Source organism: Triturus cristatus, chromosome 1_1 (genome assembly GCF_964204655.1).
Source record: "Triturus cristatus chromosome 1_1, aTriCri1.1, whole genome shotgun sequence".
Lineage (NCBI taxonomy): Eukaryota > Metazoa > Chordata > Amphibia > Caudata > Salamandridae > Triturus > Triturus cristatus.
Window position 1 is genome coordinate 828444585 of NC_140579.1, and position 26073 is coordinate 828470657.

The following is a 26073-nucleotide window of genomic DNA, read 5'->3' on the forward strand; positions in this document are numbered from 1 at the left end:
ACTGGGTCTGGGTTTTGTGAGCCCCCCTGATTCTAATTCTATACTCCTCAGTGGTGAATCCAAATCCCTCAATCAGAGCTCTCTTCATGAGGTCATAGGATCCTGCTTCTGGCCCAGAGAGGGTCAGAAGCCTGTCTCTGCAGTTACCAGAGAACAGTTCCCACAGGAGTGCCCCCCAGAGAGGTTTCTTTACTTTTCTGATATCACAAGCCCTCTCAAAGGCTGTGAACCATTAGGTGATATCATCCCCTTCCTCAAATTTAGGGACAATCCCTTTGGGGATTTTAAGGTCAGAAGTTTCCTCCGTATTCTTATTTTTATTATTGCTGCCACTATTGATGGGTGCTAAACCCATCTCTCTCCTTTCTTTTTCTAGAGCCAGGAGCCTGGACTCTAGCTCTAATCTTCTGGCCAGCGTCACAAGGCTGTCCTCTTCACTGGTGGGTCCCCCAGTGATCTCTCTGGTACCAGAGTCACCTGTGTGATCTCTAGGTGCCCAGATGCTAATTCTTGGATTGAAGGGTATGGGTGCCCTCTCCTCCCTAGGGGATAGTATGGGGGGGGTTATTGTCAACCTCCGCTTCTTCCCCTTCCTCATCTGACTGGCCATCACCATGTTCAGTTTGGTGGTCCTTAGCATACTCAGCCAAGAGCTCCTGGAGCCCTAGTTTGGTTGGATGCAGGCCCATGGTAAATTTTTAAGTTTGTATAGGGACCTCAATTCCTTGAAAGACAAGTATAAGTAGGGTGTGAGGTCGAGCTCCTCCACCAGGTCCATGGTATTATTGTCACTAACAGCTGGGGGGTTTGTTTGAGTCATTCTAACCTGACAGTTCTAATCCTCTACCCTGACCATAGTGACTTATTTTTCTAAAATTCTAATGGGACTTAAGCAAGGCCCTAGCAAGACTTTTAGTAATTTTGGAAAAGACCAATCAGAATTCTAAAGGCAATTTTACGAGCTCTGTCGTGTGATCAGATGGTAATCAAGTAGTCCAACAAATGGAAGTTTGTATCCCACCGCTGATCCACCAATGTGAGAAAGTGGCTCTGTATATACTGTTTCTTAATAGGTACAGGGTGTACAGAGTCCACAGTCCCCAAGGGTTTGGCAGAGGCTAAAGTTAGATATAACCTTACTCTCTAGAGTGGTAGCTTGGTCGAGCAGTAAGGCAGTATCAGAGGACAGTGTAAAGCATTTGTTGTACACACTCAGTCAGCAAATGGTCTCACACACTCAATAACTGAACTCTAGGCCAATGGTTTATATATAAAAAATATATGCTTGTTTTATTTTAGAACCAACACTTGGCATTAAAATATACTTTCTCAGAATGAGATGCTTTATATAAATACTTTTGCAATATGCAATTGACTTTTGTAAACAGTTACAAGTGGTTGCAATACGCAACACTATTTTAAACACAATAATGCATTCAGCTCAATGGAAATTTCAAGTTATTTGTAACAGATTACTTTTAGGATTAGTTTTTGAATTCCAGGACTGGATCCTAGATTCAGTCCTGGGACAGAACTTAGAATCAAGTGATGAAAGTCGACTTAATTACTGTGATGATTTTTAAACAATATTTAGCTATTTTAAAAGTTGACACTTAGAAAATATTTCAGAGAAAACAGTCAATGATTCCCTAGGGAAGAAAATTCAAGTTGCAGGTACAGTATGTTCTTGTTACTTTTGTAATCCAGTATTGGGTACCTAGACTCAGTACTGGAACCTTTATCCAAAACAGGTAAGTAATTATGTTTTCAGATATTATACGATTTTTAAAGAGAATATTTAAAGATTGCAGAAATTGACAGAAGAAATTTCACAGACAAACAGTCAATGATTTCCTATGGGAGAAAATTGAGTTACTGACCAGCACAGTTGTAAGTATTTTTCAGAGTCAGTGCTGGGCACCAAGATCCAGCACTGGGAGCTCACCTAAGAGCAGGTGAGTATTTTCGTTTTCGTTACTCTGCTGATTTTTGGTGAATATTTTAAGATTTGAAAAGTCCACACTTGAAAGAAATTTCAGGAAAAAGCCAGTCAATGTTACCCTATGAAGAAAATAGAGTTATCGGTTTAAAGCCAAGTACTCGACTGGCAGAGCTGAGGTTCTGGGCATAGACTCAGGGGTCCCCCAGGGTCAGGTAGGTACAGTTGGTTCACCCTCAGCGACTCTAGGGCGGCCGGGTGCAGAGAGAGTTAGGCCCAATGTGATCCTATGAGGGATAGGGGGGCCTTAGTTGGTGGCTGCTGACTAGCAAGTCACGCGGCTGTGGGAGCTGGGCTCCTGGTCACTTACTCAGGGCAAGTGGGGAAGTAGGTAGGTGTAGAAGTTGCACTGCCAGGGCCACTCGGGCGGCTGGGTGCAGGGTGCTTTTGAGCCTTCGGACGCTCAATTGATTTCACGGGGGAAATCTCCGGTTTAGAAAAAGACTGCAAGCTCGGGGAAGAGGAATCTTCAGGTGCCACCACCACTTCGAGAGGTAAGTTGGGTAGTTGGAGGATAGGTAGGAACCCCGGGATTGGGCACAGGGGGCCGCGGGGCGCCACGTGCAGGGGTGCCATATGGTGTCGGGAAATCTTACCCTCAGTTGATCGTGGTAGGGGGGGCACCTTGTTCTGAGGCTGCAGGCTTCTTAAGGGATGTCGAGGGAGGTCCTTGGGTGCCGGACTCGGGGTCACAGTCGCCGTGGGGTCGTCCTCGTGGTCTTTGTTCACTCCGGCACTGACCAGGCTAAGCTGGTGCAGAGTGTGCTGGGTTCGCGGTTCCGGGCTGCTGCCAGGGATTAGAGGTAGGTTTTGAGTAGAGCCTCTACTCATGGGAGTCCCAGGGGCTTAGAGCCAAAAGGTAGCCAGGTCCTCCGGGGTTTGTGAGGTTGCTGGCCACAAGAGATGCCGGGTTGGAGCAGGATCGAGGGTCGACAGGCCGGAAGGGCTGGGGCCAAAGCAGTTGGTGTCTTCCTCTTCTTAGCAGCTGCAGGGCAGGTCTTCTTTCTTCTTGCTCTTCTTTGTATATCGGAATCTGGAATCTGGGGAAGGAAGGTTCAGGGAGCCCCTAAATACTAGATTTAGGGGCGTTACAGGTAGGTGAAGGGCAGGGACCAATGAGTCCCTGTCCTGGGGTGGGTACACCCCCTATCCTGCCTCTCTCCTGTGGGAGGGGGCAGTAGCCTAGTCCTGATAGGGTAGGGCTTCCCATCTTCAAGATGGCGAGAGCCCGGAGATGTGCTTCACCTCACCTCCCCCACCTGAAGGGTGGGGTTGGCAGGCTGGCACATCCCCTGTCCTTATTTGGGTTTTCTGGCCAAGCTTCCTTGGCCTGGGGAAGCTCACAGAGGCGGCATGCCTTTGAAGCTTCCCCCTGCCCATCCTGAGGGAGGAAATTTAGCACCTCGACCAGGATGTGCATTGTTGCAGGCCCAGGAGAGCAGGGGCTCTCCCACCCAGGGGTCCAGCAACATGTCTGCTGTGTGGCAGCCTAGGCAGCCTCAGAGCAGACGTGGATTGTAGGTTAGGTTTAAGGGGGCATCTCTAAGATGCCCTCTGGGGTGCTTGGTACATTAAATCCCACACTGGCATCGGTGTGGGTGTAATGTGCTGAGAAGTTTGATACCAAACTTCTCAGTCTTCAGTGTTGCCATTATGGTGCTGTGGAGTTCGTGTTTGACGAGCTCTCAGCACCATGTACTCCTAAATGGCAGCACTGCACTTACAGTGCCCAGGAATGGACCTGGGTACTGTAGGGGCACAGGGCTCCTGCGCCCACACCATTGGCATAAGGCACCCAGCTAGAGGGGTGGCTGATATATGCAATGGCAGTGTAGGTGATGGGCATGGCACCCAGGGATGTGTGCCATGTCGACTCTTTGTTTTGTCTTGCACCCAGACACCCAGCCTGCAAAGGCAGTGTGTGTGTGTAAGGGTACAGGGCCTCTAAGGGTGGCACAATGAGTGCTGCAGCCCTTAGAGGCCTTCCCTGGTCACAAGGCCCTGGGTACCTAGGGTACCATTTACCAGGGGCTGACATGTGGCCAGGGTTTGACAATTTGGGTTTTGTGTGTTTTAGGGAAGGAACATAGGCCCTGGGCACCTGATTGGCAGGAGTCCAGGGCACACTCAGTCAAAGTACATTCAGCAATTCAGCCAAAAGTGGGGGCATACCATGCAAGAAAGATGGCACTTTCTCACACAACCCCCCCCCCCCCCCCAAACGAAAGGTGATGAGACTAACCTTGCCCTATGGAGTCTTCATTGTCTAAGTGGAAGAACCTGGAAAGTCAATCTGCATTGGCATGGGCACTCCCTGGTCTGTGTTCCACTTCAAAGTCCATTCCCTGTAGGGAGATGGACCACCTTAGTAGTTTTGGATTTTCCCCTTTCATCTGCATTAGCCATCTGAGAGGTCTGTGGTCAGTTTGAACCAGGAAGTGAGTACCAAACAAGTATGGCCTCAACTTCTTCAGGGACCAAACCACAGCAAAGGCCTCCCTCTCAATGGCACCCCAACGCTGCTCTCTGGGGAGTAGCCTCCTGCTTATAAAAGCAACAGGTTGATCTTGGCCTTCATCATTGGTCTGGGATAGGACCGCTCCTATCCCTAGCTCAGAGGCATCCGTCTGCACTATGAACTGCTTGGCATAATCTGGAGCTTTTAGAATTAGTGCTGAGCACATTGCTTCTTTTAGGGTGTCAAAAGCCTTTTGGCAACTAACTGTCCAGTTAACCTTCTTGGGCATCTTCTTGGAGGTGAGTTCTGTGAGGGTGGTTACAATGGACCCATACCCCTTCACAAACCTCCTGTAGTACCCAGTCAAGCCAAGGAATGCCCTGACTTGGGTCTGGGTTGTTGGAGCTACCCAGTCCATGATGGCCTGGATCTTGGGTTGTTAGGGTTGTACCTGGCCTCCACCTACAAGGTGGCCCAAGTACACCACAGTGCCCTGCCCTATCTGGCATTTGGATGCCTTGATAGTGAGACCTGCATTTTGCAGAGCCTCTAAAACGTTTTCAAGGTGGATCAGGTGATCTGCCAGGTGGATCTAAAGACAGCAATATCATCAAGATAAGCTGCACTAAAGGACTCCAGCCCAGCCAGGACATGGTTCACCAACCTCTGGAAAGTGGCAGGGGAATTCTTTAACCCAAAGGGCATCACAGTAAACTGATAATGCCCATCAGGGGTGGAGAATGCTGTCTTTTCTTTTGCTCCTGGAGCCATGCCAATCTGCCAGTACCCTGCAGTTAAGTCAAACGTACTGAGGAATTGGGCAGCCCCTAATTTATCTATCAGCTCATCTGCTCTTGGGATAGGGTGAACATCTGTCTTGGTGACAGAGTTGAGCCCTCAATAGTCCACACAGAACCTCATCTCTCTCTTTTCACCTTGTTGATGAGGTTTGGGGACCAGAACCACTGGGTTAGCCCAGAGGCTCTCAGAGGGTTCAATGACCCCTAACTCCAGCATCTTGCTGATCTCAGCTTTGATGCTTTCCTTAACTTGGTCTGACTGTCGATAGATTTTGTTTTTGAAAGGTGCTCTGTCACCAGTGTCCACATCATGGGTACACCAGTTTGTCAGACAAGGGGTCAGGGAAAAGAGGCTAGCATACTGTTGCAAGACTTGCTTGCAGTCAGTCTGCTGTTGGGCAGAGAGGGTGTCTGAGAAGATCACACCATCTACTGACCCATCTTTTGGGCTGTAGGAGAGGAGGTCAGGGAGAGGTTCACTCTCTGCTTCCTGTTCCTCATCAGTCACCATCAGCATGGTGATGTCAGCCCCGTCATTGTAGAGCTTAAGGCGGTTCACATGGATGACCCTTTTGGGTGTCCTGCTAGTGCCCAGGTCAACTAAATAGGTGACCTCACTCTTTCTTTCTAGGATAGGGTAAGGGCCACTCCATTTATCTTGGAGAGCCCTTGGTGCCACGGGCTCCAGAACCCACACCTGTTGCCCAGGTTGAAATTCAACCAGTGCAGCTTTTTGGTCATACCAGTGCTTCTGGAGCTCCTGGCTGGCCTCAAGGTTCTTGGATGCTTTTTCCATGTACTCAGCCATTCTGGACCTTAGGCCAAGCACATAGTCCACTATGTCTTGTTTGGGCTCTTGAAGAGGCCTCTCCGAGCCCTCTTTTACAAGACAAAGTGGTCCTCTTACAGGATGACCAAACAGAAGTTCAAAGGGTGAGAAACCTACTCCCTTCTGTGGTACTTCCCTGTAAGCGAAAAGCAGGCATGGTAACAGGACATCCCATCTCCTTTTGAGTTTTTCAGGGAGACCCATGATCATACCTTTCAATGTCTTGTTGAATCTCTCAACAAAGCCATTGGTTTGTGGGTGGTAGGGTGTAGTAAACTTTTACAGCACTCCACACTCCTTCCACATGTGTGTTAGGTAAGCAGACATGAAGTTGGAACCTCTGTCTGAAACCACCTCCTTAGGAAACCCTACCCTGGTGAAGACACCCAGGAGGGCCTTGGCTACTGCAGGAGCTGTAGTAGTCCTAATTGAAATTGCGTCAGGGTACCTGGTAGCATGATCCACTACCACTAGTATAAATTTGTTCCCTGAGGCTGTGGGAGGTTCAAGTGGACCCACAATGTCCACTCCTACCCTTTCATAGGGTACCCCCACCACTGGTAGTGGGATGAGGGGGGCCTTTGGGTGGCCACCTGTCTTGCCACTGGCATGACAGGTAACACAGGAGCTGACAAACTCCTTCACCTTTTGGTGCATCTGGGGCCACTAAAAGTGACTCACTAGCCTTTCCCAAGTTTTGGATTGCCCCAGATGTCCAGCTAGGGGGATGTCATGAGCCAAAGTTAGGAGGAACTCCCTGTACTTCTGTGGCACTACCACCCTCCTGGTGGCTCCAGGAGTGGGGTTTCTTGCCTCAGCATACAGTAATCCCTCTTCCCAATAAGCTCTGTGGGTACCACTGACATCTTCCCTTGCTTCTGAAACAGCTTGCTGCCTCAGGCTTTCAAGAGTAGGCCAGTCTCGCTGACCCTGGCACAGCTCTTACCTAGAGGGTCCCCCTAGGCCCAAGAGTTCAACCTGGTAAGGGTCAAGCTCCATGGACTCAGTTCCCTCAGGGGTATCCATATCCTCTCCCTGTGGAGAGGGGTCCTGAATGTTTTGCTGTGTAGAAGCTGGTTCCCCAGTCTTCTTACCTTTTCTCTTGGTTGGTTGGGCCATTATTTCAGGCCCCAGACCTACCTTTTCACCCTTCCTCTTGCTCTGGTTTGCACACGCACCAGTTCAGGGATGCCCAGCATGGCTGCATGGGCCTTTAGCTCAACCTCAGCCCAGGCTGAGGTTTCCAGATCATTTCCAAGCAGACATGCAGCTGGCAACTTTGGAGAGACCACTACCTGTTTCAGGCCAGTAACCCCTCCCCCCCCCAGCCTAATGTCACCATGGCCATGGGATGACTAGTGGTGACACTGTCAGCGTTGGCGACTGGGTAAGACTTCCCAATCAAGTATTGCTCAGGGGAAACCAGTGTGTCTTTCACCATAGTGACACTGGCACCTGTATCCCTCAGAGCTTCTACCCTAGTTCCATTCACCCAGGGGTACTGTAAGTATTTCTTTAAGTTGGGGGGGCCACACAGCTACAGTGGCAAACTCCACTTCTCCCAAGGAGACTAGAATTGCTTCAGTGTGTTCCCAGATTTGCTCAGGGTACACCTCTGATCCAATTTGTATACTTGCTGCCCCAGGAGTAGCTGTACTGGGTGCCTTAGGGGCTTTGTTGTGGGGGCAAGATTTGAATACAGTTAGGTGTCCTGACCTCTTACAGTTATTACACCAGGCCTTTAAGGGATCATAGTTCTTCCCCCTATAGGGTTGAGGCACATAGGCAGTAGCTTAGGTCCCACCCACCTGAACAGGTTTTTGGGGCCCTTTGGTAGACTCAGACTTTTTATCATGGGGATTCTCACCACCTTTCCCCTGGGGAGGTTTTGTGACCACTTTCTTTTGGTCACCCCCAGTGGCTGTCCTTGTCACCCTAGTCTTGACCCAGTGGTCTGCCTTCTTTCCCAATTCTTGGGGAGAAATTAGACCTAGGTCTACCAAATGCTGATGCAACTTTTCATTTGTGCAGTTACTTAATATATGTTCCTTCATGAATAAATTGGACAATCCAGTAAAATCCTGCACACCATGTCCAGCTAACCAACCATCCAGTGTCTTCACTGAGAAGTCTACAAAATCAATCCAGGACTGGGTCTGGGTTTTGTGAGCCCCCCTGATTCTAATTCTATACTCCTCAGTGGTGAATCCAAATCCCTCAATCAGAGCTCTCTTCATGAGGTCATAGGATCCTGCTTCTGGCCCAGAGAGGGTCAGAAGCTTGTCTCTGCAGTTACCAGAGAACAGTTCCCACAGGAGTGCCCCCCAGAGAGGTTTCTTTACTTTCCTGATATCACAAGCCCTCTCAAAGGCTGTGAACCATTTGGTGATATCATTACCTTCCTCAAATTTATGGACAATCCCTTTGGGGATTTTAAGGTCAGAAGTTTCCTCCCTATCCTTATTTTTATTATTACTGCCACCATTGATGGGTGCTAAACCCATCTCTCTCCTTTCTTTTTCTAGAGCCAGGAGCCTGGACTCTAGCTCTAATCTTCTGGCCAGCCTCACAAGGCTGTCCTCTTCACTGGTGGGTCCCCCAGTGATCTCTCTGGTACCAGAGTCACCTGTGTGATCTCTAGGTGCCCAGATGCTAATTCTTGGATTGAAGGGTATGGGTGCCCTCTCCTCCCTAGGGGATAGTATGGGGAGGTTATTGTCAACCTCCTCTTCTTCCCCTTCCTCATCTGACTGGCCATCACCATGTTCAGATGGGTGGTCCTTAGCATACTCAGCCAAGAGCTCCTGGAGCCCTAGTTTGGTTGGATGCAGGCCCATTGGTAAATTTTTAAGTTTGCATAGGGACCTCAATTCCTTGAAAGACAAGTGTAAGTAAGGTGTGAGGTCGAGCTCCTCCACCAGGTCCATGTTATTATTGTCACTAACAGCTGGGTTTGTTTGAGTCATTCTAACCTGACAGTTCTAATCCTCTACCCTGACTATAGTGACTTTTATTTTCTAAAATTCTAATGGGACTTAAGCAAAGCCCTAGCAAGACTTTTAGTAATTTTGGAAAAGACCAATCAGAATTCTAAAGGCAATTTTAAGAGTTCTGTCGTGTGATCAGATGGTAACCAAGTAGTCCAACAAATGCAAGTTTGTATCCCACCGCTGATCCACCAATGTGAGAAAGTGGCTCTGTATATACTGTTCATTAATAGGTACAGGGTGTACAGAGTACACAGTCCCCAAGGGTTTGGCAGAGGCTAAAGTTAGATATTACGTTACTCTCTAGAGTGGTAGCTTGGTCGAACAGTAAGGCAGTATCAGAGGACAGTGTAAAGCATTTGTTGTACACACTCAAATGGTCTCACACACTCAATAACTGAACTCTAGGCCAATGGTTTATTTAGAAAAAATATATGCTTGTTTTATTTTAGAACCAACACTTGGCATTCAAATATACTTTCTCAGAATGAGATGCTTTATATAAATACTTTTACAATATGCAATTGACTTTTGTAAACAGTTACAAGTGGTTGCAATAGGCAACACTATTTTAAACACAATAATGCATTGAGCTCAATGGAAATTTCAAGTTATTTGTAAAAGATTACTTTTAGGATTACTTTTGGATTTCCAGGACTGGATGCTAGATTCAGTCCTTGGTCAGGACTTAGAATCAAGTGATGAAAGTCGACTTAATTACTGTGATGATATTTAAACAATATTTAGCTATTTTAGAAGTTGACACTTAGAAAATATTTCAGAGAAAACAGTCAATGATTCCCTATGGAAGAAAATTCAAGTTGCAGGTACAGTATGTTCTCGTTACTTTTGTAATCCAGTACTGGGTACCTAGACTCAGTACTGGGACCTTTATCCAAAACAAGTAAGTAATTACGTTTTCAGATATTATACAATTTTTAAAGAATATTTAAAGATTGCAGATATTGACACTTGGAAGAAATTTCACAGAAAAACAGTCAATGATTTCCCATGGGAGAAGATTGAGTTACTGGTAAGCACAGTTGTAAGTATTTTTCAGAGTCTGTGCTGGGCACCAAGATCCAGCACTCGGAGCTCACCTAAGAGCAGGTGAGTATTTTCGTTTTCGTTAGTCGGCTGATTTTTGGTGAATATTTTAAGATTTGTAAAGTCCACACTTAGAAGAAATTTCAGGAAAAAGCCAGTCAATGTTACCCTATGAAGAAAATAGAGTTATCGGTTTAAAGGTAAGTACTTGACTGGCAGAGTTGAGGTTCTGGGCATAGACTCGGGGGTCCCCCAGGGTCAGGTAGGTACAGTTGGTTTACCCTCAGCGACTCTAGGGCGGCCGGGTGCAGAGAGAGTTAGGCCCAATGTTATCCTATGAGGGATAGGGGGGCCTTGGTTGGTGGCTGCTGACTAGCAAGCCACACGGCTGTGGGAGCTGGGCTCCTGGTCACTTACTCAGGGCAAGTGGGGAAGTAGGTAGGTGTAGAGGTTGCACTGCCAGGGCCACTCGGGCGGCTGGGTGCAGGGTGCTTTTGAGCCTTCGGGCGCTCAATTTATTTCAATGGGAAATCTCCGGTTTAGAAAGACTGCAAGCTCGGGGAAGAGGATTCTTCACAGGTGCCACCACCACTTCGAGAGGTAAGTTGGGTAGTTGGAGGATAGGTAGGTACCCCGGGATTGGGCACAGGGGGCCGCGGGGCGCCGCGTGCAGGGGTGCCTTTTGGTGTCGTGAAATCTTACCCTCTGTTGATCGCGGTAGGGGGGGCACCTTGTTCTGAGGCTGCAGGCTTCTTCAGGAGTGTCGAGGGAGGTCCTTGGGTGCCGGACTCAGGCTCACAGTCGCCGTGGGGTCGTCCTCGTGGTCTTTGTTCACTGCGGCACTGGCCAGGCTTGGCTGGTGCAGAGTGTGCTGGGTTCGCGGTTCCGGGCTGCTGCCAGGGATTAGAGGTAGGTTTTGAGTAGAGCCTCTACTCATGGGAGTCCCAGGGGCTTAGAGCCAAAAGATAGCCAGGTCCTCCGGGGTTTGTGAGGTTGCTGGCCACAAGGGATGCCGAGTTGGAGCAGGAGCAGGAGCAGGATCGAGGGTCGATAGGCCGGTAGGGCTGGGGCCAAAGCAGTTGGTGTCTTCCTCTTCTTAGCAGCTGCAGGGCAGGTCTTCTTTCTTCTTGCCCTTCTTTGTATATCGGAATCTGGGGAAGGAAGGTTTAGGGTGCCCCTAAATACTAGATTTAGGGGGGTCAGGTAGGTGAAGGGCAGGGACCAATGGGTCCCTGTCCTGGGGCAGGTACACCCCCTATCCTGCATCTCTCCTGTGGGAGGGGGGCAGTAGCCTAGTCCTGATAGGGTAGGGCTTCCCATCTTCAAGATGGCGAGAGCCCGGAGATGTGCTTCACCTCCCCTCCCCCACCTGAGGGGTGGGGTTGGCAGGTTGGCACATCCCCTGTCCTTATTTGGGGTTTCCGGCACAGCTTCCCGCCAGAGTGGGGGGTTGCAGTTGCCTGGGGAAGCTCACAGAGGCGGCATGCCTTTGAAGCTCCCCCCTGCCCATCCTGGGGGAGGAGATTTAGCACCTCGCCCAAGATGTGCATTGTTGCAGGCCCAGGAGAGCAGGGGCTCTCACACCCAGGGGTCCAGCAACATGTCTGCTGTGTGGCAGCCTAGGCAGCCTCAGAGCAGACGTGGATTGTAGGTTAGGTTTAAGGGGGCATCTCTAAGATGCCCTCTGGGGTGCTTGGTACATTAAATCCCACACTGGCATCAGTGTGGGTTTAATGTGCTGAGAAGTTTGATACCAAACTTCTCAGTCTTCAGTGTGACCATTATGGTGCTGTGGAGTTCGTGTTTGACGAGCTCTCAGCACCATGTACTCTTAAATGGCAGCACTGCACTTACAGTGCCCAGGAATGGACCTGGGTACTGTAGGGGCACAGGGCTCCTGCTCCTGTGCCCACACCATTGGCATAAGGCACCCAGCTAGAGGGGTGGCTGATTATATGCAATGGCAGTGTAGGTGATGGGCATGGCACCCAGGGATGTGTGCCATGTCGACTTTGTTTTGTCTTGCACCCAGACACCCAGCCTGCAAAGGCAGTGTGTGTGTAAGGGTACAGGGCCTCTAAGGGTGGCACAATGAGTGCTGCATCCCTTAGAGGCCTTCCCTGGTCATAAGGCCCTGGGTACCTAGGGTACCATTTACCAGGGGCTGACATTTGGCCAGGGTTTGCCAATTTGGGTTTTGTGTGTTTTAGGGAAGGAACATAGGCCCTGGGCACCTGATTGGCAGGAGTCCAGGGCACACTCAGTCAAAGTACATTCAGCAATTCAGCAAAAAGTGGGGGCATACCATGCAAGAAAGATGGCACTTTCTCACACCGGTCAGCATGGCTGGGGCCAAGTCAATTGATCTCTTCAGTCTTCTGCTTTCGCGGCTCTTCAGTGTCCTTCCTAGGTCGTCAGGATCTGCTCTTCTGGTGCCAAGGGCTCTCCTAAATACATCTTAGGGTGGTACTAAGCCTGGGGTGGCACGCCTAGCTAATTTTCACTCCTGTCCAGGTGTGAAAGGGGCTCTGTACAAAGGGGGTCAGCTACCTCTCCTGTGAGGGGAGCAAGATTCACATTTCAAAGGCAGAAGCTCTTTGAAGCTTGCCGGCCTAGGAAGGCTAATCAGCAGGTCATCCAGTGGGATGGGCGTGACTTCCTTTTCCTGGACAGGCTTTTGTCCCGGGTCTCCTGAGAGATAAAGACTCTCATCCTAGGAGGTCAGAACAGTGTCTCAAGTGGCAGCGTGGCAGAACCCAGTCAGTAGGTACAGCAGAGGCTGGTCGATTTTCAGGAGGCACCTCTAAAGGTGCCCTGTGGGGGCATATATGGGCAAATACATCACTGGAATCAGTAATCAGTGTTTGTTTATCAATAAGAGATGTTTGATATCAAACATCCCTATCTTCAGTGTAGCTGGGGAACTCGTTTTCACCAGTGTCTAACATGTTTTAAAATGGCTTCTCTGGTCACTTGTTCTGGCAGTAAAAGGACTGACCAGCACCAGGGCATATCTGCTCAGGCAGGTATGCCCTCATACGTAATATTCAGCACTCTGCCTCACGGCAGTCAGGCCTGCTGTAGGGGTGACTTAAAAATATTACATGCAGTGTTAGGGGACATGGCACAAAGGGATGTGTGACATATTGTGTTTCACTTTTGTCTGCATCAAGGCACTCACCCTGCAATGGTAGCCTTGCATGTACTTGGTGAGAGGTCCCTTAAGTAAGCACAATTCATGCTGCTGCCCTTAGGGACCCTCTTTAGTACCTCAGGCCATAGGTATCATGGGTACCATTTACTAGGGACTTTCAGAGGGTGCTACAGGTTTTGTCAACTGTAGCAACAATTATACAGTTTTGAGGAGGAGTTCTGGGACTGAGTAACTAATTAGCAGGAACCCAGTGCACTTTGAGTCGAAATCACATCAGTTACTAGGAAAAACGTGGGGGTAACCATGCCAAAATGGGCTACTATGCTGCAGTGACTCCAGAGCTAGAAGCACTGATTGTGCCACCTGGGAGGTCCCGAAGTAAATCAAGTCTCCCGGTCGCCCACTGCAGACGGATAGCCCAACTTTGCTATTGAAAGCAATGGCAAGGCTACCACTTCCCCATGACATGTGTGTAAGTCACCCCTCTGTTAGGCCCACCGAGCCCTAAAGGCAGGGTGTAGCATATGACACAGGAAGGACATGTACTCTGCATGTCCTGACAGTAAAACATGCAAAAGCATTATGTGACTTCCCCAGTAAGCATCTGTTCTTGGCATGTTAAACTGTAGATTCACATGATGTGCATACTCCTGCCATCTAGTGTTGGGTCTGGATGTTTGCAAGTTGTTTTTCTTCGAAGAATTCTTTCCAGCCACGAGGTAAGGTCCTTTCGGTGATAGTGCACATGGGCATCGACTCCACTGTTAGATTGTTTTCCTGTAGAGGGTGAGAATGGAGTAAGTGAGTGTAGTAAAGAGATACCCATGAGTAGATAATGTAAATATTAAGAACTGCAACAACTAGAGGTGTCCGGGGAGGTGGGAGGGTGTATGTGAATCTACAGCTCTACAAGCCAAGAACAGATGCTTACTGGGTAATTAACATAATCCGTTTGAGGCATGTGTGCTATAGATACACATGCTTTGCATAGACTATATAGCAGTATTCTCCCAAAGTGGAATTAAACCAGTAGATGTTGCAGTTGTCTGAAAAAGTGTACTTAGCACTGCTTGCCCTACATTGGCTTGTTGGCGTGCTAATACATCCACACAATAGTGTTTAGTAAATGTGCGTGGTGTAGACCATGTTGCTGCTCTACAGATGTCAGCTATAGAGAGGTTACCTAAAAAGGCCATACATGACCCTATTTCCTATTAGAGTGGAATGCGCTTTAGGGGTATGGATAACATTTTTTTAGCTTCTGCATAGCAAGTTTGAATGCTTTTAACAATCTATCTTGAAATGCCAGATTTAGAGATAGGATTGGCATTGTGAGGTGGTGCTAATGCACCAAATAGTTGCTTTGTTTTACGAAAATCGTATGTCCTTTCCAAATAATACAATAACGCTCTTTTGACATCAAGTGTGTGCAGAGCTCGTTCTGCTCCTAAATCAGGTTGAGGAAAGAACACAGGTAGCTCAACTGATTGGTTACGATGGAAAGTAGAAACCACTTTTGGAAGGAATCTGGAATTGGTGCAAAGAACTACCCTACTCTTTATGGAGTTTAAAGAAGGGTTCTTCTAAGGTTAATGCATGTAGCTCACCAACTCTCCTTAGTGAAGTGGTTGCAATGAGGAAGGAACCTTCCATGAAGGCAACTGTAAAGGACAATTGTGTTATGGTTCAAAGGGTGGACCCATAAGTCTTGTAAGTACAACGTGAGATTCCACACTGGTGATGGAGGGATTCTATGTGGTATTACTCTCTTTAAGCCCTCCATTAAGGCTTTAATGACCGAAACTTTGAACAAAGATAAATGCTGTCTGTTCTGCAAATACACAGCTACTGCTGCAAGGTGCAATCGAATAGATGTGTAAGCTAGTCAAGATTGCTGTAGGTGCAAAAGGTAACAAATAATGTTTTGAACAGAAGCATCCAGAGGAATACATTTGTGGTTGTTACATTGGACAACACATAATTTGCACTTTGCTGCATAACAAGCTCTGGTAGTAGGCTTTCTTTCTTGCTTATTTCAGAATAGTCATACAGTCTGGTGGCAAATTTAAATATCCAAACTCTATAACTTCAGGAGCCAATTTGCTAAGTTTAGCTCTTTGGGATTTGGATGCTTGATATCTCCATTGTTCTGAATGAGAAGACTGGAGGTGAGATGTAGTTTTTGATGTGGAACTACTGATAGCTCTATATGTTTGAAAAAAGGGGACCCCTACATAACCAATAAGTTTGATATACGCAGGGACTATAACAATATTAGAAAAGACAATAGCAACCTTTAATAAAAAATGCCACTAGTTACCAGGTATATATCTACACGTAATATAAACTTTCAATTCAGCATATAGATCCAGATAGACAATTTCAATTGTTTAAGATCATTTATTTATTATGTTTTATAAATGGAAAAAGAATTTCTACATACAAAAATTATGATTCATTAAAAAATATATGAATAATGAACAGCAATTGAAAATTTGATATAACAGTCATATCCTAAGAAAATGATAATATGGTCAATATATTAGTTGATGGAAGCAAAGCGGTAGATGGAGACTACGCGCGTTTCGGCAAAGCCGCTTTCATCAGGAGACCGTCTATTGCGTAATTACTTAAGATTCTATAAGGTAAGTTTGATGTATGATAGGATATAATGCAGTATTTCTTTTTATCCGGGAGTATTCACACTAAGGCAAGTATATCGGTATTTAAAACCATTGTTTGAAAAAGGGTGACCTTGCGGGTAGAGCTGCACGATTCTTCTGACAATAAACAAGATAGATGCTTATCGTCAGAAGAATCATGCAGCTCTACCCGCAAGGTCACCCTTTTTCATCTCTCTTCAACTTTTACCAAGATATCGACATATGTATCAACTCTTTAAGAATCTGTGCAGGATATCTATTGTGTTTATAAGATAGGGTGCAGAAAAAATTGGCTTACATCTATCCTGTTTATCACTAGAAGATTTGTGAAGCTCTACCTAAAAGGTTCTTCATCTTTCTTTAATTTTTTCCAAGATATCGACATATGTATCAACTCTCCCTACCAACAACATGAAGTAATTGTTCGCCTACATTGCGTTCAAACAACGGTTTTAGATACCGATATACTTGCCTTAGTGTGAATACTCCCGGATAAAAAGAAATACTGCATTATATCCTATCATACATCAAACTTACCTTATAGAATCTTAAGTAATTACGCAATAGACGGTCTCCTGCTGAAGGCAGCTTTGCTGAAACGAGCGTAGTCTCCATCTACCGCTTTGCTTCCATCAACTAATATATTGACCATATTATCATTTTCTTAGGATATGACTGTTATACCAAATTTTGAATTGCTGTTCATTATTCATATATTTTTTAATGAATCATCATTTTTGTATGTAGAAATTCTTTTTCCATTTATAAAACATAACAAATAAATGATCTTAAACAATTGAAATTGTCTATCTGGATCTATATGCTGAATTGAAAGTTTATATTACGTGTAGATATATACCTGGTAACTAGTGGCATTTTTTATTAAAGGTTGCTATTGTCTTTTCTAATATTACTACTGATAGCTCTAACAGGGTAGTGTACCATGGTGGATGGGCCCATGTGGGAGCTAATAAAATCAATGTGAGTGATGTTTGCCTGAAATTGCGAACCGGAAGGAGTGGGAGAAGCGGAAAAGCGTAGGCAAATATCCCTAACCAATTCATCTATAGGGCATTGCCTTTGGAGAGAGGGTGTGGGAACCTGGAGGCAAAGTCTGGGCATTGTGCGTTGCCTACTGTGATGAACAGATCTATTTGTGGGTATCCCCATTGTTAAACGTATGGGAGAGGGGGCCGGGGGCAAGTCACTGTATGCTAAGAGAAGGGGTGTTATGCGATGTGGCGCTTTTACCCCTACCTTTGGAATGGTTTCCTCTATACCCTCCTCTATAGAACCCTCTAAAGGGAGAGGATTGTGTGTTGCCTTTATAAGAGGAAACATTTGGGTCTGAAGATGTAGTTTTAGACCCTGCTCTGTAGAAGGAACGACAAAAGGAGCCTCTAATTGACAGGGACTGAAGCGCTCCCATGGACTTTGCCACTGGTGTTTTTTTACACTTTTTTCTAAAGTGTTATTGGCTTAAGGACCAAACATGTGTTCTTTGTCAAAGGGGGTGTTTAAAATGGATTGTTGAATCTCAGATTAAAACCCTGAAATCATAAGCCATGCATGCCTTCTAAGGAGAATGCTGGTATTGACCTCTCTAGCCGCTGTGTCAGCAGCATCTAGAGCCATCTGATTGAAGAGTTAGAAATGAGTTTCCCTCTTGAAATAACTCTTGTGCCTTGGCTTTGTGTTCATCTGGGAGATATTGAAGCAGTGGCTCCACCTCATCCCATTGTGCCCTGTCATACCTAGCTAGTAGGCCCTGTGTGTTTGTGATGTGCCAGTGGTAAGAGGCTTGAGCAGCCACTAGTTTCCAAGCTTAGATTCCTTGTCTGGGGAGGTGCATCACCAGAGGTTTGCGAATTAGCTCTTTCGAGCATTGGACACCATTAGTGAGTCGAGAGGTATTTGTCCTTTGATAAATACAAGATCAGATGAAGAAGGTTTATATTTTTTTATCGATTCTGGGAGTTAAAATACATGCTTGCACCGGGTCTTTGAAGATGGCATCTGCATGCCTTATCATGCCCTTTAGTATAACGAGTGTATGACTTGACCTGTGTGTCGACCCAAGTGTTTCAAATAAAAAGTCTTCTTCTAATGACTTATTATGTAAGGCCACCCCATGATACTCTGCTGCTCTAGCAATACGTTCTTGATAAGTCACATTATCGTCTGGTAGTGATGGCTTTGCAGGGTAAAGGTCTGGGTCAGTATCCAATGGAGGGTCAATGGTGGAATCATTCCATGGGTCTACAGGCAAATTATTGTCTTCTTCATCAATATCATCCCCTTCAGGCTGTGTATGTGGAGATCCCTGAGGTGTTATGTGAAAGGATCTATAACTAGTAAATGTGAAGGAGATGGTGGAGGGGATTGTGGAGCAGGATAAGCAGGGCTGGTAGCCATGTCCTTTTTCCTTCTTCATAGGGATCTTATATGCAGGATCCTCTGAAGTAAGTTTGCGTTTGGCTGGTGTTTTAGCAGAAATATGTCGCTTATCAGGATGGATCTAAATCGTGTTTTGTTTAGGATCCAATTTTGCTTTCAAAGGGTCTAACATTGGTTCAGTAGGTTTAGAGAGGTTGTCCTTTGATTTCAGCGTTGAGATAGATGTGCTTTTTGGGAGCGGAAGGTTTTGGCTCCGAAGCATGTTTTTGTTTTGGAGTAGAGGGTTTCGGTTCCGAACCAGATTGGTCCTTGGAACCACGGGTTTCGGCTCCGAACCAGATTTGTCCTTGGAACCGGAGGGTTTTGGATCTAAAGATGACCTCACCCAACTCGGTCCCGAGCCGGAAGACTTTAACGATTTGTTTCAGTGCCAAGTCAGAAGGTGGGGCGTCGGAAACATGATCTCGGTGCCGATCTTGGCTAGAAGGCAGAGGTGGTGCAGCGGGCTTATGATTTTTGGAAAAGGTTTTGGGGGGCAAGAGGTCTTCGGTACTCACTGCACCCTGTCCCAGAGGTATGTCTTCCAACTCCAAATCGATGTTGAGTTCAGAATCAGACTCTGGAATGGAGAAGGCCTCTTCTTCTGCTGCCAACGCTTCGACATCTTCCTGCTCGGATTCTTCACCGAAGATATGGGGAGTGTGTTGAATGCTTTGGTGTTGCATTTCTCGTTGTCGAGCCAGAATATCACGTAGAGTTTTCTTGGACCGAAACGATTTACAGGTGTCGCATTCTTTCCCCCTCTGCTCCGGAGAGCGGCACAAGTTACAAACTTGATGTAGGTCGGTGCAAGGCAGACTGACACAAGAAGTAGAGAGGGAAAATCAGTTGCCAAACCGGTTTACCCAGGGGCATGTAGCCCTGAGGCAGCCACACGCTGGGGGTGGACTAGTGAGGTCTGAGTACAGGAAGGTGTCTCACCATCTTGGGAGTGGGCAGAATGGTGCATTTTAGGATAGCCAAATGCCACACTCCACAGGAAGTAGTCACCAGGAGGGAGGGAACTTGGTAACCCATGGTAACCCTGGTAGCTACCAACCGCATCCTGCCTGGAGTGCACCATCCGAGCATAAAGAGGGCACCCCTGGCCCCCAGATCTCGACCGACCCTGTAGAAGGACCAAAGGAGATCTGCCCTGTTGCACCGAGGACAAGCAAAGAGAGGCTGCACCAACAAAGACTGCACCTCCTCCACCTCGTATCTAGTGGAGAGAGGGAGTGTGCCTTTAGTGTCGTGCTCAAGGAGAAGCTGTCTACAAAGTCCAGTCAAGCCAGGAGGACTCCAAGAGCCAGCTGAATGGCCTCATATTTTCAGCACAGGGAAACAGCTGAAAAAGCCTGGTGTGTCAAGGTGATAGCCCAAAGTCTTCAAGCCACTACCACAGCCACTGTGCAGCACCGAGCACCAAACCAGACGCATGGAGCTGCACCAGAGTTTGCTGAGTCCGGTATGCTGTAGGAGAGTTGCTGGGACTCTCAGAAGGAGTGTTAGCGACCATGAAGGATTGGCATGTCACCGCAAAAACTGGAGAATGGTAGTCCAGTGGCAACTGGACTTTGTGGGACATCGACCCAGCAATCAAGATCCACCTCACCATCTTCTTGGACCGAGTAATCCCTGCAGGAGGACCATCAATCACATCCAAAGCATCTTTGGAGCATCTTCAGCACCCTTCATCCCATGCATGAGGACCACTCCATGGGAAAACACTTCAACGCAGATAAAGTGCCTGTAACTGCTGAAGGACTGCTTCTTCTGTGAAGGTACCTGTTCTTGAGGACCTGGCTGGTCCCCGTGATTGACTCCCTGCTGGAGTTGGTCGCTCTAAGTACTTCTACTATGTGGACCTCTAAATGACCACACTGACACTTAACTAAGTTTTAAAGTGTCCAATTAGTTGTCTTTGTCATGGATAGTTTGCGGTTGAGTGAAATTGCTTTGGTTTATTATTGCTTGTAAAATCTATATATCCGGATATTTTTTATTATAGTGTCTAAAATCATATATAAATACAGTCTATTATTATAAATTGGTGTCTGATTTGAGTGTAGTGTTGATTTCTACTTAAATTGTTTCTAGCACACTTGAGCATTTGGAGAATTTGGCTTCTTGTGATAGCAATAAAGTTTTAACCCGGAAGCAAGACTCCCCTTTTTAGGTCTTGCTTAGGCTGCCCTAGGAGATGACCTTTAGAAATTGGTCAGCTTGCTCTTTTCAAGCACTCCTGCTTGTGCTGGCATCCACCTTGCGGGAGCAAGCAGCGGCGTGCGTGCTAATTAAAAACAAATGGCCTGCGTGCCGCTGCTCGCTCTCCTGGATGCCAGTACAAGCACTTCACTAGGCTTGTCATCGACATTCCGGCGCTTTCACTTTCGAGGCAGCGCTTGGTGTCTTTTCCGCGGCATCCCACCTCAAGGAACATGCAGCGCTGGAACCCATCAGCAAATACAATGAAAAAATGTGAGCAAACAGACGGTTCTGCACTACAGCTACCATGATGCATCTGGAGAGAACTCTCCTGCAGAGTTGATATTAAGTGTGCAACACATCTGTTGATGCCTTTCTTGGTAGTCCAGCTCTCCAATGGTTCTCTATAACCGCACAGGATTCAAACCTGCTAGCTGAAATCGCAACTCGTGAATGTCTCCAGTTTGAAGTACTTGTGCTGATCCGGACAGCTTACAAGGTGCATCAGTCGCTCGTCACTACCGCTGCAATGCAAAAAGGGAAGATTTTTGTTTCGATCAAAACACTGATGCTCTGCGTATGTCTTCCATGAGCCAGCCATGAAATAAACAAAGCCCCTGACATTCAGAAAAGCCTTTGACAAGCTTGTTTTTGTCCAAGCCGTGTCTGCGCCTGATCTGACAGGGCTGGATGACAAACATTCAGTGACTGACTATGTGATAATATTTGCATCTGGGACAGGATTACTTTGTTTTCAGTCAAGCAATGTTAGACTCCAGATTGCATAGGTTCAAATGTGCCCTGACGTTTGCACCACAGGATATGGTCAAAACCGGCGTATGCACTGAGTGACCTGTGCAAATACATCTTTTTTGTATCAGTCTTTCACTCCAAATGCCTGGGCAAGAATGCAGTGCAAAATGTAATAAACGGGACATGAAAAAATCAGCGCGAACCACATTATCTTGCTCAACGTATGCTGCACCATACAGCGCGCTTTGCAAATGTTATCAGTCCGTCACTCAGGAAGTCACTGGCTCCCCGGGCACTGAGTGATTGACTGCCTGCTCACTGCTTCCTGTACAGCCGTGGAGCGTTCGCTTGATTACTTATCGTACTTTACAATTTGGGACCGCGTAGGAGACAGGGCCCTACCCCTGTCTATCCCGGTAGTAGCGAACCGCGAATTGTCAATGCGGTATGTACAAGTGCTTTGTATAACGTTCTAGCTATGAATGCACTGTGTATACGTTATTATACATCACTACGTGGATTCCATTTTAGATCGGTGGCCATCTTATGGTTGCCCTCACATAGGCTGCATTGCATGAGGCAAATACGGGCCTTTTAGAGCACATGTGCCTTTCTTTGACTTTTCTGTGACCTGGGCAGCTTGGCTCTGCTGCCCCAGGTCAAACTGGTCTCACGAGTTCCCCGTCCTCTGGCCACCTGTGATTAGCATCAGGGCTTGACACACCATAAAGCCTTTACATTAAACACGAGCCTCCAGCTAATCTCTTTCACACCTGACTGTTCCTGCTTTATGGCTTGTTTTCCAAACAGGAGATGGCTCATGTTTATTGGGGCCTATCGATATCTGATGTGGGATCTGAGCCTTGCTGGGTAAATAATTGCGGGCTGGCTTAACTGGAATGTGGGATGGTCATCATGACTCTGCCTTTTCGTTTGTAATGTATACATGTAATGGCCATATCGTAAACTAAGGAATGTATGCCTGAAGCAGGATATTCTGTATTTAAGAAGAAGCCCGTTTCTGTGATTTTCAGCAGTCTCCTGAGAACATACACGCTGTTGTACTTCTAGGATACCTGTAATTGGTCTGCAGCCAATAAACTGATCTTTGACTTCACCCAGAAGACTCTGTGTTTCTGTAGATCTGAAACAGGAAGAACCCCGAAGTCATAGGTTGTGTTCCCCTGCACCGCTGGGCTTAAAATACCCAGTACTTCAGTTGGCGCCCAACTCGGCGCGATTTCAGCGGTACCGGTCCAAGCCAGAGGTTCGTGAGGAGCTTCGTGTGGAAATTCTGGAGGAAGGCCGCCACTTCATCGACCCCTGCATGTCGACGTGGTCCAAAAGTCTTTTCTGCGAGGTTCTCCGCGTCCCGACGGCTACGAAGGACTGCTGCCCTGATTAATCGCCCTGTTTTGGACCCTTGACGATTTTTTGGTAGAGCGAAACAATCGAGAGAGTCTTCTGGTGACGCCATTGATCATCGATATTCAGTGAAGTATAAGTGGAGCGTCTCCCAGTTTGAATTTGGTATCCTTCGGGATCATTTTGATTTGGTGCTTGCAAGTCCCAAAGCCAGAGGACTCGTGTATTCACGAGACTATCGTATTCGATAATCCTTTGACGTTTGAAACTAGACTAGTGAGCGAAGATGCCTGGTTCTAGTGTATTTTGTAGATTGTTTTGTTTGGGTTGTGGAAGGGATTTCCAGTTAGAGGATTCATGTCCGGTTCTTCCAATTGGAACTCCTACTTATGAGCTTTATGTAAAACATGGCGTGGGCCCCATTGCATATAATGAAATATGGATCCGATACACCAGAAAGGATGGTGTTTTAAAATGGCCCCAAAATGGTAGTTTCGATACAGATATCTTAGATAATTTGGAAGTTAAATTGTTTAAAAAGAAAGCCCGGCCGGCGATGTTTGATTCTTTCCGCCTATGGCGAAAGGAAGCCAAACAGAAGGAAATAAAGCTAGCGAAAAGGAATAAGAGAGAAAGATGTATGTCAGTGATGCAAGCAGCTGTGCAATTTAAAGATAATGAGGAGGAACAAATGAATGAGCAATTGCACAGACAGCGCAAACTAGGGATTGATAAATGTTACCCTGTTTTGTCACCCCTTGTGCAAGATGAGACAAAAGAGAAAGAAAAAGATTCCCTAATGTCCCATTTGTTAAGTTCGCCACCCCCATATGCGCAAAATGCCACCGCACCTCCACAGCTTGTAAATGCGCAACCTCTAGTAAATATGCCGCAAGCCTTCCCGCAGCTGCCAGCTCCTCCTCAGCTGGCTCCTATCCCTGCAGTGCAGCCCTCTCAAGGGCCGCCAGTTTTGCTACCTGTTACCCCCGCGCTTCCTGCGACTTTGCCTAGCACGCCAGCGGCTTCCCCTGGCGCTCCTTCTTACACTACTCAGGTACCTGTATCTGAACCTGTTTTTCTTCCCTCTGTCTATCCCCCCGTTTTCGCCTCAACCTCTCCTTCAGCACGACAACGACTAGCTAATGTAGTTACTAGTTTAATGTCGCCTCTCTTTGGGTCATCGAGTGCGACTCCTGCCTTACAGCGTAAGCAATTGCGCAGTCAACTGCCTGGTCCCGACGAGAAAGAGGTGTTAGATCATCTGGCGCGTAGGTGGATTGGTTTCCCTTCACTCTATGATGTGGAATCAGTTGTTAACGTTTTTCACCAATGGGATGCCCCAAAACAGAGGTATGTCTTTGATAAAATGTGTGAATTCCTCTGTGAGGAATTGGAGGATAATGGTGCAAACCCAAACCCACAGGAATTGTGTCGAGTGCGATTTGATTTTGAAACGGGTATAATTGTGGGCCCCAATGTAGATAAAGCAGTTGCGACTTTACTGTCCCTCAGAAATGGTGATTGCCAGCAATCATTGTTCGAATAGGGACTCAATGTGGGGAAAAAGGTAAAAGCGCGCCAATATCCGATGCGTGAGGTTCCCCCAGTTTGGAGACCTGCTGATCCAAATGCTGTTCCACCTGTCTTAGCTCATTTTCAGCGTGTTTGGGTGCATGTCCCATGGAAGCGATCTGAGGTGTTAGCACTTAAGCAGACATTGCCTGACCCCCGTAAAAACCCTGCAGGATATTATAAGGAGTTATCACAAACTGCAGAATCGTGTGTAATGAATCTGGCTGACATAGACATGTTGTTTGGGAATGTTGTTCCACAGCCTTTATGGGGATCCATTCGTAATGTAGATCACGCTGCAGAATTGGGTGACACATGGGCTAATATCATTGCCGCAGATGCTAGACAAGTTGGTGGCGCAAAGCCTGACCCTTTAGTAGTAGAACTCCCTGGTCGAATTATTACCTACATGAAAACTATAATGCCCGCGATGCTCGTAAATTGGGATAAATTATCAGCATGTAAGCAGAAGAAAGATGAGACAGTGTCTGATTTCTTCACCAGGTTTGAAGAAACGTTTATCGACCACAGTGGTCAAGACATGAGCACTGAAGGTGGCCAACGGTTATTTGTTGATAAATTTGTGCAGAATCTACTTCCCGAGTTGTGTAAGAAATTAAAAGACTCAGAAAGTTCTTGGGCTGTTTCCTCTTCAGCGCAAATACTGGCTACTGCACAGTATTATGAGAATAGAGACAAAGATGAGAAGGATAGAACAGATAAGAAAACGAAAGAACTAAAGACAAAGGTCCTTTTGCAGCAGGCCTATCCGCCACGTGGAGGACAGAATAATTATAGGCAAACACAAGGTATCTATCAGCAACCCCAACAGTTTCAGAGTAATCAGCAAATGAACGGGTATTATCAACCACGAATCCCTGTAGGTCCCAACCAATGTTCATATTGCAAAGAGGAAGGTCATTTTAAATATAGTTGCCCTAAATTAATGCAGCGTAACAGTAATGCGTATGGCGCAAGAGGTAGAGGTGGTCAGCAAGGTCCTAGGGGTCGAGGGCGTGGAAATGCTCCCCAGAACGCGCGTCCTCTTCCACCTCAAAATACCATAAATAGCTTTGATCAGCAAGCCAACGCGACTGGTAATACAGCTCAGTACTACAATAATGATTATTATGCAGAAGATGACAATGTAGAAGATAATGATTACTAGGACAGCCGTAGACAGAGAGAGGGAGTTGTTTCAGTGCCAGTGGATCAGAGCGGACGTTATGTTAAAGTAACTACAGCAAATGTAACGGAGCCCTTTCTGCTGGATACTGGTGCTGCAAAGAGTTCAATCATGCATTCAAAACTCCCTGGCGCGCCTTTGTCTGGCGAAATAAATGTCTCAGTAGGTTTTTCTGGCGCCCCAGTTAGGAACCCGATTTCTAGTCCTATGTCACTTTCTGTTGGACCTTGTGAGCTAAAAGCACCCCTCATTCTAACGACAGGTTGTGGTGAAAATTTGCTAGGCTTAGATTTGCTAAAAAGATTGCATGCGACGCTATATTGTTCTCCCTCAGGAGTACAACTTACATTAGGCAAGAAATTGATTTCCCCAATGTATTTGTCTAAAAATGCAATGCCACCTGAATTGTCATCCCTTCCGGATGTCCTTTGGGCTACTGGTCCCAATGATGTGGGTCTTTTGGAAATACCGCCATATGTGGTCACTTTAAAAGCCAATGTCAGATTGCCACGTATTCCCCAGTACAAGATCTCCAATGAAGGTCAGAAAGCATTGTTAGCAATTGTCAGTGATTTGATTAAAAAGGGTGTAATTGAAGAGACAAGAGGCAATGTTT

The 26073-nt window shown here is 46.7% G+C and overlaps 1 protein-coding gene across 1 annotated transcript in view; it reads right to left on the bottom strand.

Annotated features, from left to right (window-relative positions):
- Positions 1 to 26073, bottom strand: part of LOC146871135 (uncharacterized) — a 651196-nt gene that overhangs the window by 217777 nt on the left and 407346 nt on the right. Inside the window, 2 exon segments of the mRNA XM_085646175.1 lie at positions 17831 to 17856; positions 22656 to 22687. Coding sequence (XP_085502301.1) covers positions 17831 to 17856; positions 22656 to 22687 — 58 coding nt within the window.